This window comes from Grus americana, chromosome 5, assembly GCF_028858705.1.
Source record: "Grus americana isolate bGruAme1 chromosome 5, bGruAme1.mat, whole genome shotgun sequence".
In the NCBI taxonomy this organism is placed as follows: domain Eukaryota; kingdom Metazoa; phylum Chordata; class Aves; order Gruiformes; family Gruidae; genus Grus; species Grus americana.
In genome coordinates this window covers 67,581,419-67,597,493 of record NC_072856.1, presented here as the reverse complement: position 1 = coordinate 67,597,493, position 16,075 = coordinate 67,581,419, and the positions used below count along the sequence as shown (strand labels likewise).

The following is a 16,075-nucleotide window of genomic DNA, read 5'->3' as shown; positions in this document are numbered from 1 at the left end:
CCTGCTCCTACCGAATCTACCACGTCCTGCATTTTCTCTCCGGTTTTGCAGGGCCCTCGCAGGTGAACGATTTCCCAGCTAAGCGGACGGCCCTGTTTTGAGGCTGGTTATCCTCAGGTCATCTCTGGGGCCAGGAGCAAGGCGGCAGCGCGGGTTTTGCAATGAAACCCATCGTCACCGAGTCTGGCACAGACACTGCGTAGGTATTTCAGTTTTCCGTGTGCGTTAAGAGCATCTCAGTGAGTGGCAAACCTTGCCCGTCCCTGGGGAGACGGCAGAAGCGTGCCCCGACTTTTCTGCACTGGCTGGCTCGACTCTCAACCCCCCCCAATCCCTTGCTGTATCCATCAGCCCGGCTTAAAAGAAAAAAAACATCGGTGTCGCTGCGAAGGAGCGAGCCAACCGCCGCTCCCGCGACGCCTCGTCTGCTCGGCATGCTGAGCCGGGTGACGCTCGGCTGTTGCCGTACCTCGCTGGCTCTCCTCCCTTTCCAAGGCTTCCTCAGTTTCATCCTCACCTCCCCGGGGCGGCAGCTCCCGAACGGCGGCACCGCCGCTGAGCCAACAGCATCTGCCAAGCCGGAGGAAGTGTGGAGCGCCCAGGGAAAGCGTAGGCGAGATGGTTGCTCCCTGCATGCCACGCTGCTGCCTGCCCCGCACACCCCGACACCGGCTCTGTATGGCTCGCTAATGAGAACAAACCCATTTGCACTAATTGCATTCATTAGATGCAAGCCCGTCAGCTTTGCAGCGTGCCGTGGGAAGAGGAGAAGCATGGCCCCTCTTTGCAGATCCCGGGGACGCTGCAAAGGTCGGAGTCTTTGTGCCTTTACTGCTCACTTGCACGTCACCGCTCGCACACGCGTCACCTGCACGCTGAAACGTTCGTGGGCTCCGGTTACGAGAGCCCAAGGAGGCAGAGCTGGCTCTCTGCCTGCTGCAGGCAGGGCTGCAGGCAGGGCTGCAGCCACGAGGAGCCCCTGCCCTCGGTTAAACCCCTCCAGGAACAAGCCGGAGGAGCTACGGGAGAGGACTGGTCCTAAATGGGAAGGGAGGCAGAAGCCCCCCGCCCCGGGGCTCGGGGCGGCTGTGGGGAGGTTTGGCTCAGCCCCGTGCCACCCTGCCATCATGGTGTCGCAGTCGGTGGCTGCGCCGGCTGCCAGCTGGAGCTCTGGGAAGGGCTGGCGCAGAGAGAAATGTCAGGATGAATATTGCATTGGCTCGTCGCGCTGTCAGCACCACGTCTGCAAAGTGCCACCCAAGCCAGGGTTGGGGGGGGGGGGAGGGTGGGGGTGGTCTTGCTCCCACCCAAGACTCATCGCCTTCTCCAGGCAAAAACACCCAAAAAACCCTTAAATAGGCATCCTTCACCTGCCGCTGTCACTGATGCAAGATGCCACCAGAGCAGAAGCTTCTCCTGGCCGTAAACCCCCTGGAGATGACTGAAATATGTCTGGGAGCAAAACAGCAGAGGTGTTTGCATGGAAAACGGTGTAATTCCGAGCCGGGCGCAGCACAGAAAGGAGAGGGGGCTCAGGCTCAGCAGGCAGCTGCGTTCCCCTGCCCGTCCCTGCCCAGAAACCCCCTTCGCTGCTTCCCAGGACGATGGAGCGCTGCTGAGCCAGCTGCAGGCTGGGGCAGATCATTGCAAAAATGGGGATGATTCACGCATGAAGACTATAAAAAAAGGCCGGGGTTCTAAATTCTGGAGAACGAACCTAACACGGGCACCGAGAAGGGAGAACAACTGCCCCTTCTCTGGGGAGTCGGGTTTTTTCCCCTCTACAAAGGTCAGTTCTGCTCTTGCCTGATTTCGTGAGGGACTTCTTGTTGGCACCTGCACCGCCGCGCTGCGGCGGCGTGAGCGTGGCGTTAAAACCAGAGTGAACAGGGCTGTGATCCCCCCCAAAACCAACAGCGGAGACCCCCCCCCCTTGCTGGCCAGAGCCCTCCTTCCCTGCAGCCCTCGCTACAGCCCCAGGCCAGGGCCCAGCGCGGCGCCTGGGGACAATCGCCCCGAGAAATGTCCTCAGGGGCACCAGGCCCCATGGGCTGCTGGGGGGGGGGGGGGGCATGGCTGGTGCCGGGGCAGATGTGGGGGGGGGGGGCAGAGGGCCATGGGGGGCCCGCACTGCCTAGCCCCACGGGTAGCTCTGGGCAGTGCTGTGGGGCTGCCCCAGTGCTCCCCAGTCCAGCTCGGTGCTCCCCCAGTACAGGCAAGTGCTCCCCCAGTACAGCCCAGTGCTCCCCAGTACAGCCCAGCGCTCCCCCACTACAGCTCAGTGCTCCCCAGTACAGCCCATTGCTCCCCACTACCGCCCAGCGCACACCCCACAGCTCCCCAGCGCGGCCTACAACCCCGGCCCAGCCTGCCCTAAGCCCCGCCCCTTGCTCTAGGCCCCGCCCCTGTCGCTGTCCGCCCGCCGCCGTGTCAATAAAGCTGGATGAGGGGCCGTTTCCTGTCCCGGCAGCCCCCCTCCGCTCTCTGATTGGTAGCGGAGGCTGCCGCTCAGCGCGCGCTGGCCAATGGGCGAGCAGAGAAAGGGGAAGGGGGAGTTCCTTCCGGTCCGCCCCGTCGGCTCGGCCTAAGGGGGGGCGAGCGGCTGGGCCCGGCCGTCAGCGGAGGCGCCGGCGGCGGTACCGGCACCATGTTCCGCCGTAAGCTCTCGGCGCTCGACTACCACAACCCGGCCGGCTTCAACTGCAGGGGTGAGGGGCTGCGGTGGGGCTCCGTGGGGCCGCTGCACCGTGATTTCTCCCCCGCCCCTCGCCTTCCCGCCCGTCTCCTCGCGCCCCGACGGCCCTGTCGCCCTTCCCTCCCCTCCGAGGCCGCGGGCTGCCGGGGCGGCTCGTCCTTCCCGTTGCCATCCCCTCGCCTCAGCGCTTCGGAGATCTCCCGTTCTCACCCCCGCGGTGTCCCCCGTGTGTCCCGGGCGGGGAGGGGGTAGGGGGTAGGGCGAGGAAGGAATGTCAAGGCCGGAAGGGTCTGCTGGGCGCTGAGCCTGAACGCAGCTCTCTGGGCTCAAAGTTCTAGCTGCAGCGCAGTATTTAGGGAAAATCCCGAGGTTTCTACCGGGAAAACCGGGAGCCCCAGACATTGCAGGGGGTTCGCTCGGTTTCGGTGGCTCCTGGAGCGTCGTGTAGGAACGGGGCGAAAGAGAGAGAGGCGGTCCCGGGGCGGGCAGTGCCGCTGCTGTTCTCGGCCTCCTCTCGGGAAGAGCCTTGGCTGAGGTGCTGGGAGGGCCCGCGGACACGCGTGCCCCAGAAAACACCCTCGGCTGCTGCTGCGTTAACCGGCCTTTAGCCCTGGAGCCTGGCGGGTCCTGTGCACGAAGCAAGGCAGAGACAGCTGGTGAATAAGAGTAGTCTGATAACACCGTTAGAGCTATTTTCTGGTATGCTGATACCTATCAATACTTCGATGTTTGATTTTTGCAACAATTAACTTTTTTTTCCTTGCTTGTAAGGGCCCTGTAACAAATGTATTTATCCAGCGTGATCAATTGTAAGCTTTGGGCCATCTCTTTTAATAGGTTGCTTTTCCTTCAGTGCTTCTGGTAGGCTCGCTTCTTTTTCAAGAGACGTTGTCTACTGGCATCTTCTCTTGTTGTGGGTCTTAAGTTTCTTATGGTTAACGTTCCTTTTTTTCCCCCCCCCCCATGTAAAGTTCATTTTATCACTGTAGAAGTTTTAAAAGCTCTTACTGAAAGGTTTCCTTCACATGTGTTGTGACCGTGTCTCTGTTTCTTACATGTTTGATGGAAGTAGGGCACTTAGATCGCTTAGAAGACACTTTTGAGAAAGAAAGGTGTCATTCTTGTTCCCTGTCAGGGAAAATGGTGTGTTTACCCCACTCTGAGACGCAGGAGGATATTAAACTCATTAACTCAGGATATTAAAACTTATCCAGTGCCAAAATATCACAGCTGGTGTTTGAGGGGCCGGTGATACACTAGAGCTGTGATCTCCTGTGACCAGAAGTGAATTCTGTCACTGAAGTGCAGGTGTGGGCTAATTGTTTCATCTGGGACGAATATCTTTGTTTGGACCACAGCCTTTGTATTGCTCCCAAATAACGAAATGTTGGGTCAACAACCAAGACAAGTTGAGTCAACAACAGTGAGGGAAGAAAATGTCTTTGCATGGTCACGAGTTGTGTGTGGTCTTCTTTGGAAGAGAAGGAGGGTTACTGCCGCATGTAACGTGTTTGTCCAGATAAGAGGGTTAGGAACTCAATTTCTCTATCGTTGTTTCACTTAATAAGTTCTAACTATATTCCCAATAAAAACAATGTGTTGGCTGATGCCTTTTAGTGTAGTGAGTCAAACATAGCCAGTTTGAAGTTTCTTGAATTGGTTAATTCTTGCTTTGTTTACTTCTCTCGACAGATGAAACAGAATTCAGAAATTTTATTGTCTGGCTCGAAGACCAGAAAATCAGACATTACAAGATTGAAGACCGAGGGAATTTGAGAAACATACACAGTGATGACTGGCCCAAATCGTTTGAAAAGGTATTTTGTTGTTTCAAACACTGTTTTAAGTTACAAAGATGTTTTATGTAAACGATGATTAATAGATGCTGTAGTTGTTGAATGTAAATGACTTCGAATATTTATCCTGTCTCTGAACTTTTACATTTCTAGGAATTTAAATATTAGTTAAACCAAACTGTAGGAGTTATTGAGATGGTAGAATGTCTTGTACAGAATTTTCACTCAGCTGTGGTTTTTGCAGTAGGTAGTATCCATCCTAATCTGTTTCTTGTCTGATTTGATTCTACTTTTGAAGTAGAAGGAAAATTGTCTACAAATAAACAGCTTTTTCTACATTAATGATTCTTACATACCAAAAGGACAATGGGTTAGGCTAACATACTTGTAGGCTTTGCAAGTGTGTGGGAAAAAGCTACTGCAGCTCATCTCTGCACCTATTGTTATTCCAGATAGAAGATTTCCCACTGCTAGCACAAAGCATGGCAAGCAGCCGTCACTTTGTGAGCGATCTCCTGTGTGCTCATGAGCATTTTGAGTCTCCACAGGGCCGTTGAGCTTTCCCTCTTGGTTCCCGTTTCCTTTCTCTCCAAACAGCCCTGCGAGGGGCTGAAAGATGCTGCTCCATGATGCTGCTCCACAATGCTCAGTGCCCATTCATCTCACTTTTTTTCCACCCCTCTAGAACTACTTGCCTTGCTCACTGCCCGGGAGGATTGGAGTTGCAGTGCTCATGCTTTGCAGGGAGGAGCCTAAAGCATTCTGTTACCACATACATCAATGTATGTGCTATTAGAATTACTGGCTGCTGGGACTGTTGTGTCAGTGGAATCTTTCGTGACTTGCCCAGGCTGTCCTTCTCTGCGTGTCTGCCAGAGTAGAGGCTGTGTGGCACTTCTCTCCCTCCAGCAAAGGGACACAGCAGAATGTCGCTATGTCGTGGGCTTTTGGGAGTCTTGGCAGCAGGTTAGGCTTGGTTCTGTGATTTGGCTTCAGAAGAGCAGAGGCAGTGTCCCAGCCACATTTTGTCCTCTCTTGTTGTACACAATCCCTAAGAAAGGGAAAATTACTTCTGCTGCCCCTCAGAATCCTCTGATGTCAGTATTGTGAAAGCCTTAGGTAGCATCATTCCTCCTTCCTGCTTTAGATGGGAAGTTTTTGCTGTAATTTGTTCTCTGTCCTTTCCCTTGCCTACATTGACTGTGTAAAATGAGCAGAGAGCAAAGAAAGGAGTATTTTGGTTTCTCTGGTTGCAGTCTGACAATGAATAACATGCATTAAAAAGCAGGTGCCATTACTAAATGGCAGACTCGGGTTAGCGGTGGATTGGAGCGCTCTAAAATGCCTCACATGGATCAGATACCACAACAGAACATTTCAAAATTATGCTTCTTGTTAATAACTATCTTCTAACAACTGTAAGGTCTGTGGGAAAGTGACTTTTTACAAAACAGTTCTGTGCTCCTAGCTAACTCGTACAGGTCAGTAACATCTATTTGTTTTCTCCTCTTTCTACTCCTCAGTATATGAAAGATGTAAACTGTCCTTTCAAAATACAAGAGCGACAAGAAACAGTGGACTGGCTGCTCGGCTTAGCGGTTAGGCTCGAGTACGGAGATAATGGTATGAGTGAATTCATTTAATATTTCAAATGCTAAGGAAATGTGGTTTTCTATTTAATTTTATGGAGTATTTGTCAAATTAAGACAATGTCAAAAGTATATATTATTTTCTTTAAAAAAAAAATTATCTGCTTAGTTTTGCACCATATTCAGATGTGAACTGTTTCTCTTCAGCTCCTGTGGGACAGTGCAATAGCATACTTGTGTTTATTACTTTATTTCTGGATATAGTGACCCCCATTGTATATGTTTATACCCTTCTCCCTGTGGGATTGCCTTTATGAGAACTTAGTATAAAGTGTATTAAATGTGTTTTCTTTGGTGCTACATTTATTCGAATAAGTTATTCTTAGACCCTTGTTTTAGAGGGAGTAGATCCTGAACCCTTGGGAACTAGGGCAAGGTTATGAAGAAGTTGAGTTAAATCTGAACAGTCAGCAGCGGTTTCCTCTCCTAATAGTGAGAGTGCAGCTACAAATGTAATTACTGGTGGCAAACATAATAATAGCTAAAGTACTATTTTCCATTACCTTTAATTCCTGCAGGGCTGAGCTCTGCACAAGACAGGGACGGGATATAAATACCTGCAATCTATAGAACTGGTTCTCAGTCTCTCGTGACAGAGAAAGTGAGCTGCCCGTGATTCAGGGTTACGGGAAAATGGAGGAAGCAGGAGGTCCCATCCTCAAAAGGCTTGAAATTCCCCAGTATGGGTTGTAGATGAATGCAGCAGTCTATAAAATAAAACCTTCACTGGAAATGTTTTACTCACTGATCGGAACCAACTCCACTCTGTAGTTCTTGAGCCCGAAGTACGCTGCCGATTGAGGCAGAGGGCCAATGCTAGTTGAACTGATGGATTTTAAAAGTGGTAGAACTGTAAGGTGCGGCTTCTTCAGCCTTCTGGGATGAAGACTGAAGGAAGAGCCTTAAGCATGTGCATAATTCCCTACGTAAGTGTGGAGCGCGCTCTGATGCTGCTCTTGGATAGCACTTAAGTTCTCTGCAGATGGGAGCTGTTAGGGGAGCTCGCTAGAATGGCGGCCTTTGGGGACCTTAGTGGGCTTCAGAATATCAGCGTATAAGCCCAGAAGGATCTTGGGCAAGTACCACACCCCAAAAATACAGCTATAGCAACCTGCAGCTTGGTGCTACACTTTTAACTAGTCATTTTGTCATTAGCTCTAATGGTGTTCATGTTTGCTTCTTAATTTAACAGCTGATAAATATAAGGATTCTACCCCTGATGGTGCTAAAAATACTGACAATACAGCAAAAAATGCAGAACCACTGATTAACTTGGATGGTAAGTGTGCAGCAACCTCCCGTATGGATGCATTGTATGTATGTGTTCCGTGGCCTCTGTGTTTTCTTCAGATTTTAAGTTGTTGTAATACCATGATACATACAACTTTTTAAAGTCCCACTTAAAGCTTTAGGAATGCAGGGTTTATATATTCTTTTACTGCTGGCTCAAACTGCCTCTCTGTGAACAGTGTTTCAAGAGTTACTTGGAGTTGTTTGCACTTGTCTGCATTCAGTCTAAAGGAAAGAGGAACTGCTCCATGGGAATCCCAGGTGTCTGCACCGACGCAGAGCTTTTCCTGTCAGGAAAAAGCAGAAGGGCAGAGGGGAGAAATTTTCCCAGCAGAACGAGGTGCCCAGAGAATTGATCAGATATGAATAAGTTGGGAGTGCTTGTATCAGGCAGTGAGGAAGCAACTGAAGGGTATTTACCTTAACAGCTTTGCAGAGAGCTCTATAAAACATGAATACTTACTGTGGGTTAGGGTGAAATAGCAACTACAGACTCTTAAGATATCTTTTTTTTTTTTTTTAAAAAAAAGCTAAGGAAACATGATGGCAGACTGTTTACTTCAGTACTGTCACGTATTACGTGTTGGCTCAGTCTTCCCCAGCTGTACCTCTCATAATCATATTAATTTTTCTGACGGCTAGGCACATTCACAATAAATGGAAGCGGTAGAAAATAGCTACTGAAATTAGCCCATAATCCTCCAAGTCTTCTCCCATTGCTCCTTCTACAAAAAGACACCTAGGGATTAGTCCTGCCCTCACCTAGGAGGCACAGTTCTGCTCTATAGTGACAGAAAAATTTATAAAAGAGAATACCTTTGTGTAATTGGCTTAATTTTTAAAGCCTTAACACACATTTCCTGTGCGATAGGACATACGCAATGTTTTTGGCATTGAAAACAATGCTGTTTGTGCTTGGATGGCATCCTGCAACCTGGTTTCGAAGCCTGTTTGATGGCTCTGTAGCCAGATGGAGTGATTGCTCGCTGCTGTGTATCCGTGGCCTTGCCCATCCTTGAGAGCAGCCCGATACCGTGGAGTCAGGAAGCCAATTCTGTCTTTTGCAGCCAGTTAAGCTAGCATATATTTTTAATGATGATTATTTCTTACAGTGAATAATCCTGATTTCAAGGCTGGAGTGATGGCTTTAGCTAATCTGCTTCAAATTCAGCGACATGATGATTACTTGGTAATGCTTAAGGTGAGTTTCAGTTTTCAGATCTCGTTTTCCTCAGTGGCTGGTATGTGTGTAATAACGTGGGGTGCAGTTACTGATAACCATGACTACTTAGGCACAAACAAAAAGTAAAACGCATCCTGTATGTGCCATTTCAAGCAGATAAGAACACAGAATATAAATAATGGAAATTAATGCAGGGATAATTATCTTGGTAAACAGTTCAATTGTAGCAGAGTTTCTGGAATTCCACCGCTGAGAACTGTGGTTCAGAATTTGAAGTGCTCTAGGTTAGCTGAAGTGCTGATTTGATGTGTTTTTAATGAACCTCAGAAATACTGAGGAACCACGCTCAAAAGGAGAAGATTGTATTCCAGCGCTAGAAAATAAGAGAAACTTCAAAATGTAGAGGCTAGGTGATGCAAAGGATGTTTTAAAACACTCAGCCTAGGGAGAAGCCACAGTTAACAGCTGCTGCCTCCTCCTCTTGGTCGTTTTTGGTTTACTCCTTGTCATTACTGAAGTCAGTTTAATTTAGTCTTGACAAATAATCATGGCTTTTAAATAGGCTAATTAATTTTCTAAAGCATCTTTTTTTTTTTATGACTCTGATAAAATTTGTAACTTAGTGGGGGAACCTGTAGTTATCTGTAAATTTGGGTTGAACCTGACTGTATTTACTGAGACTGTAGCAATCCTGAGTTCCCACTTGATCATGTCATGATATGGAAATAAGCTTAGTTTTGTTTGGGACCAAAATAAACTCATTTCCCTGAAAAACCCAATGATGTCCATCCATGACAGAACTAACTTTATTTTGGAGAAACTAAATGCCATGGGTATTGAAGCTTATATAGTGTAAGTCTATAACAGGTCTACTTAAACAGTATTATCATGCTAGCCTGGTTTCTTAAGGAAATGATGGCCTGCAGTTATCCCATCAACCACTTTCTCACTCTCTCCAGTACGGTATCCTCCTTCGCTTTTCCAAAATAGCCTTGAACTCTTGATCTTTAAAGAGTGCTGGAGATGTTGTATATCAAACCCCTACCAAAAAAACCACCAAACCCCAAACTCCACAAAAAAAACAGTGGAAAGGGATACCAGGTAGAGAGAGAAGAGACCCTGTGACTGGCAACGTTGAGGTTCTGCAGCATGAGCTCAGCCTGTATTAGACAGAGTTCCTTCAGGTCGTCTTGCAGGATTGTCTCCGGGCTAGAAAATGTCATCTGGGTTCTTCTAATTTGGTACTAACAACTCAAAGAGAAAGCAGAATGTGTTTTCTGCATAAATGTATTTACATTTCTGTTGCTATTTCCACATTTCTAGTCTCACTTTTTTCGGACAGAAGTGGTTGGACAGAACAACCAGCCTGAATTTTCTTGCTTTTAATTACAGTGAGAATAGATTCCTGCCATGGCAATTCATGTCACATGAACGACAATAATGCTAGTTTTCAGGGTTTGATGGTGTTAGAACGTGGCAGTGAAACTCTTGAATTCTACACCACAGTAAGCAGGTTTGCAATGTGCATGTGGAGAATTAACGATCCCTGTTCAGGCTTGGACACTCTGGAATGGATGCTTAGGGAAGGCCAGAGGGTGCAAGCGTGCCACAGACATCTGGCCAGACCTTGGCCAGAGTGAGCAGGCAGATATTTGGAGTCCCATTTTATTAATATAAATCTGGCAAGTTGATCAGAAAGCGTCTGTGTAATACAGTTGGATATCCTTTTTTCTAATGCAAAAGGCACTCAAAATTCTCTTATACAGGGTTTGGTTTCACTGCTGGAATTTAAAATCTTCATCAAATCACTCTTTTGTACAGGCTACTTCCTTCAGTTAGAAAGATTTCTAGAAGTATTCAGTGGCAACTTTCTAGTATTGCCTCTCAACTTTAATCCTGAGCAAAACTGGGAGAAATCTTGGGGGAGAAACACGAAGCAGTAAGACTTGTTCTGTCACATTTGGCTACTCATCAGGGAAAGTCTAAGGAATGCGTTTGACAGACCCAGTTCTTTCTGGTGGAAGTCTGCCTGCGTGGTATTCCTTCAGTTATTTTTAGAGGCATTTACAGCTGTAGGTATCAGTAACTGATAGCTCTGATATGATTTCATGCTATGTACTGGAGCCAGTAAAAACAGATGAGCAGCAAGATTGCTGAAATCAAGGCTGTTCTTGTTCCTGTGTCTAGAAATAATTCCTTCCTGCTCTCAGTCTTTTTAAAACCCAGGTGGGTAGCTCTGCCCCAGGTTTCTCTGTGTGTGGAAGATGGTTCAGCACCTAGTAAAAGATGCCAATAGCAGCAATTCCTTCCTGAAGAAGCTGTATTGCTGCAGCATTAAAGGTGTGCGGTCTTGGAAAAATAAAAACGGTGCTGCTGCTTTGGGATTGCAATGGGCTCGTTCTGGGAATTGCAAGTTTTCTTGGCTGTTCCTAGTACTTTGCAGTTTCTGGCCCAGTAGTGGCCAAAATTAAGAGCATAATGTCCTTCCCTCTTCTGGTTAAGCTGCCTTCCCACAGTTGCAGTTGACTACACCTGTGTAGGACACTACTTGCAAAGAATAGCGCTTTTTGAAAAGGGTTAAGGTCTGAAAGAGTTTTCCAAAATGTCTCCCACAAAACTGTGGGTTTGAGGTTATGCTAGGTTATAACATTGGCTCCCTTTCCCTTGGAATTGCTGAGAAATGCATCAAGACATAAATTAATTACTCTTGCCTTTAAATGTGTTTCCTAGGCAATTCGCATTTTGGTTCAAGAGCGCTTGACGCAGGACGCCATCGCAAAGGCCAGTCAGTCCAAGGAGGTTTGTATATACACCGCATGAGTCTAGTGTTAATTATTCCATACTGAGTAAAAGAAGCGTAGGCGTAAACGTCTGCCATCTCAGTCAAAACCAGTTCTGTTTAAATACTTGAGAGGGTGGTGGAAACTTGCTTTATCTTCACCATCCTGATTCTAAAAGACCCAGAGGATTATGGAGAGTATACAAAGCTCTTTTTGGTTCGGTTGAATACGAGTATATGTACCTGTATCACATAAATGGCTGTTCTCCTATCTTCGTGTTTGCTGGAGGATTGTTCAGTGCAGGCCTGCAGTATGAGAAGAAATGTATGACCTGGCTTTTCCTCAGAATCGGCAGCGTTGGCTGCATAAACAGGTTGAAACGTTGCTTGTATGGAGTGTTTTGCTTTGTACATACACCTCGTATGTGTTTAAGGAATGGGATGTTGGACATCCAACTCCTCTCCCCCTCCTTCCCCAAAAAGAAATGGCGAAGGCAACTTCTGCACTTAAACCTCAGATTTTCCAGAATTATTTTCTAACCTCAAGCTATTCGTTTGTAAGAAGTTCCAGGGGATGACTATGGCTTTTCAGATCATTATTTCTTAAACGTCCCAGTTCTCCAGCTCTTCTCTCTGGCATTTGCTGCAGCAGCAGCTGGCTTTGGCTCTTAGGCACAGCCCAGGAAGGCAGCCGCTCCTGCCCCGCAGGTATATGTTTAGATGTGTCCCCGCTAAAGTGACTGGATGTGGTCAAAGAGCAAAAGTCCCTTCATCTTTTTCTGGCAGCTTCTCAGAACAGTCCATGCTTTATTTATTATCATAACACTGCTTCTTGTGTTTACTAAGTGGCAATCACAGGTGCCAGAAGTGTTGGAACAGTAAATCAAAGCTTTGGTCTTGTATATCCATAAAACTGTTAAAAGAGCAGGAAAATATGAAAGCAGCTGAGACTGCTGTAGTCATTTTAGGTTCTGTAACTAATGTTAATAAAAAGCTGCTTTTAGTTGTTGTTTACATAGCTGCACAGCTGACAGGGATCAAAATGGGATTTTTTGTGTGTTTGGCAGACCTAGCTTCTTTGAGGAACAGCGAATATTTTCATGACAAAGAATTGTTTGTATTCGATAGGTCCTCGAAGTGTGGTCAGGACTGAGGTTGAAATGTCACTAACTGTGATATATGTCACTGGGAGTGTATTCTCATTAGGAATGCTAAATTTCAAGTGGGGTGGAGAAAAAGCAGGGGGTTGGAGGCAGGCAAACACCTTTATCTGTGCCAGCAGCAGTCATCAACAAGATGCAGTGGGGAAAAGATAAAACAGATACAGAAATGTTATCTGACTGTGGGATATGTATGAGGACTATGCTGAGGAAACTTATACTGCTGTGCTTGTGGTTTAGACGTACCAAATAAAATGAGATTTATGTTGTTGGGTTGTCAAGGTACAGTTTTCGAGATAAGACATGTCACTTTTTTTTTTAGATTTTGTGTTGAATGGCTGGCGATTCAATGTACTCGGTGTCTAGACAGGATTCAGGTTATACTGACAGACTCGTGGCCTGTCCTTCTGGGCTTTCCTTGCCTGATGAGCGTATCCTAGGTAGGATCAAGTACAACAAACGCCCTTCAGGATCACTTTAAGGATGTTCCCGAAAGCTCTACCTGGGGCATGTTTAAAAGCACAACAAACAAAGTGGGTACATTTTCCCCCTGCTCTGAAATCTGGAGGCTTTGGGGTTTTTTCCCCTCCCAGGGAATCTAGTTTTTCTGTTGACACTTTGTTACAGGGGAGATGGCTGCGGTGCTCCGGTCCATTGCAAGTGTTTCATGCAGCAGTTTTCAACTAAATATTTTGGGAAGGAGGCTGTGAAATGAAGTAGTCTGTGTGGTAACAAATTTAAAGGTGCTTCTTTTCTCTCCCTGTTTGAAACTCCTGTGCAAATGAGCACGTGCCTGTTGTAGCAGCGGTGGGTGCCTGTACAGCCCAGTGCCTGCCACAAGACTGCTGCTATGGGGCTTGGGAAAGGCTGGTCTACCTCTCTGTCAAAGGCAGCTTCCACTAGCCAGAAGGGAGCTAACGTGGTGGGTGGAAGGCAGGGAAAGCAATCCTGCGCTACCGGGGTGTCTCAAGAGACTGTCTCTGAAGGTGCCACTGTGGTCACTCAGCGTTGGAGGTGCCTGCAGTGGCCCCAGGGAATTCATCCACGAGAACCGACTGAATTGATACTTTGCTGCTTGTGAGGCTCGGAGAACATGCTAGGGTGGCAATGAGGTCTTTGCAGCCTTAAGTGTAAACTGGGTTTCTTGAAAAGTATATGTAAACTGGGTTTCTTAAAGTCTGATATTGCTAGAATCTGTTTGAAATGGCATTGTTAAGCTGTTCAAATTTTAACGATGCAGATATATTTTCAAGATTGCAGTTGAACATCCATTTTACTGTAAAGGCCATGGAAAAGAACCGTTTTTTTGAAAATGGGGAATTAGAGTTAGTTTCAGTCAGCAGTTTGTAGTTAGTTTGTGTTCTTTTGATCAACTCTTTATTTACATGTATATAAAAGCCTCTAAAAGAAATCCTCACTGTTCAGAAGGTTTACAACCCCATTGTTGTAGAAACTAATGGTACTGAACTTGAATGTTTTTGTCGTGCAAGGCAAATGTTGAAACAAGTTAGAGGTAGGAAAAGCAAATTCTAAGATTTGCATTGTTTAAATCTAATTTTATGTGCATGTTGAAACAGGGTGAGTGATTGTTTAGCATCTCCCCTCCACAGCTGGAGAGGGTAAAGGAAAGAGAGCAATGCTTATAAAGGACCACTAATAAACCTTTTCCTTGTACTGTCTTAATAGAGCAAGTGTTTAGAAAATGGAATATTTAGCTTTATTCCTAAACTTAACACTTGAGAAAACGCTTCTGGGGATATTGATGAAAGTTGCAAGTTGAATGCTTGAGAAACTCACTTGATGACAGAGGATTTTTACAACTCTGAAATCAGCCAGTGCTTTGAGAACTGGCAGCTGTTTAAAGGCAACAGTTTCTAAGAACGCCTCATTTGTGCGTGCTTTTTGTTTGTCCGGGTAGCGATGTTTCTGGATTGGGTGTTCTCTTGCAGTACTGTTGTTAGCCTTTTAAGGATTGAATGTGGGCAGTGTGTATCCAATGGGGTTCGCTTGACAAGTAGGGGGATTATTAAGCATAAAGATTTTTCTTTATTAATACTCTGGGTTTGATGTTTCAGGACACAAAGGCACTCGTGTAAGCAAGCATGATGACTTCTTGAAGTTGTCACACATGTCTGTATATAAGCGAAACTCAAGTGTCCTCTCCTCCAGAGTTACCTGCTGTAGTACTTGATTTTATTTTCCAAACATACAAAATGACATTTCTAATTACATTTGAACATGCTTTTTCTTTTTAAAGGGTTTGCCTGTTGCTTTAGAAAAGCACATTCTTGGTTTTGACACAGGAGGTAAGCAGTCCTCATAATGTTACTTTTAAATAGCAATGTTTGCCTTTGACAAAGTATATTACTGTCAAATATGTAGATAATGTGTACAGTAAAAAAGTCTGTAGTGGAATTGCTCTCTCCCAGCTTGTTATTTACGAGCACTCCTGAGGATTTTGTTTTGGAACAGAAAAACATAAATCTTAGCTGTGGAATATGTTGTTGCAGAGTAATGTTTAAGCAACAGCTTTTAATGGCAGCCACGTTTGCAGGCGGTAGGAATGCGATGCATCTGTTGTCTTGTAAATCTTGCTTCTACCAGCAGAGGACCTCTGTGCTGCTTCTGTCTGCTTGAGATGCATAATTCACGTAGCACAAGTTGGCATGACCTGATAGATTATTTTGTAAGGAACAGCCAGATGACCTGGGACTCCACTAGTCTGGCTTCACTTTTGCCCCATGTACACCTAAATTACTACTCAGAATGCTTCATCCCGACCCAGCTGTGGATTACTGCAAGGGCTGCAGGAAGCTGAACGAGGTTTTGCAGAGCACCCTGTCCTTCTCTAGCAGCAGGGGAAAGTTGTTTCCTATTTCAAGTACGAAAACCACAAGCATGACTGAAGTGCAGACCATTAATTTAGATTAAGCTTTTCTCAAGACCTTCATGTCAGATGAAAATGATTGATAAAACTTCTCTTTCTGCAACTCACCCAGATGCTGTTCTCAATGAAGCTGCCCAAATTCTCCGACTGCTGCATATAGAGGAGCTCCGAGAGCTGCAAACAAAAATTAACGAAGCCATTGTAGCAGTTCAGGCGATTATTGCTGATCCCAAGACGGACCACAGACTGGGGAAAGTCGGGAGATGAACAGATAAAGGCTTTTAGTCTCTTGTGTACTTAGTACAATTAGGATCTATGTACAACTCTGTACAACTCCGGCATGCAGTTTGAAATGGTATTATTTTACTGTTTTGAAAGAAAACAGGAAATTGAATTCTGACTTCTGAGGAATTATCTTTTTTCTTTAAATAAATGAAGTTGAGGAAAATAGACAAATTGTTCTGATTAGCTCTGAGTTGGCAAATATAACTTTTTCTTTTTTTCATTGTGTTTGGCTTTGTGTTGAGAGGGGAGCGTTACAAAAAGGCTCTGCAGGTTCTCCTCTTGCTGAGGCCCTGCCATATGAACAGCTCACTCCTCACTTTGCTCGCTTGCTTCTCCACAGTCTGCCCTACA

General features: G+C 46.2%; 1 protein-coding gene across 1 annotated transcript; it reads left to right on the top strand.

Moving 5' to 3' along the window:
• Positions 1-2,549: 2,549 nt before the first annotated feature.
• Positions 2,550-15,895, top strand: RTRAF (RNA transcription, translation and transport factor). The gene is made up of 8 exons (XM_054827088.1): positions 2,550-2,708; positions 4,388-4,512; positions 6,015-6,114; positions 7,333-7,419; positions 8,543-8,631; positions 11,344-11,412; positions 14,810-14,858; positions 15,552-15,895. The coding sequence occupies exons 1-8, from the start codon at positions 2,648-2,650 to the stop codon at positions 15,704-15,706; spliced, it is 735 nt and encodes a 244-aa protein (XP_054683063.1). The 5' UTR covers positions 2,550-2,647; the 3' UTR covers positions 15,707-15,895.
• The last annotated feature ends 180 nt before the right edge of the window (positions 15,896-16,075 follow it).

Bases quoted from the DNA above. Each gene is read 5' to 3' on its own strand.
- RTRAF (XM_054827088.1), top strand. From the start codon at position 2,648: ATGTTCCGCCGTAAGCTCTCGGCGCTCGACTACCACAACCCGGCCGGC. The intron at 8,632-11,343 runs GTGAGTTTCAGT...TGTGTTTCCTAG, and splicing joins ATTACTTGGTAATGCTTAAG to GCAATTCGCATTTTGGTTCA. The intron at 11,413-14,809 runs GTTTGTATATAC...TTCTTTTTAAAG, and splicing joins AGGCCAGTCAGTCCAAGGAG to GGTTTGCCTGTTGCTTTAGA.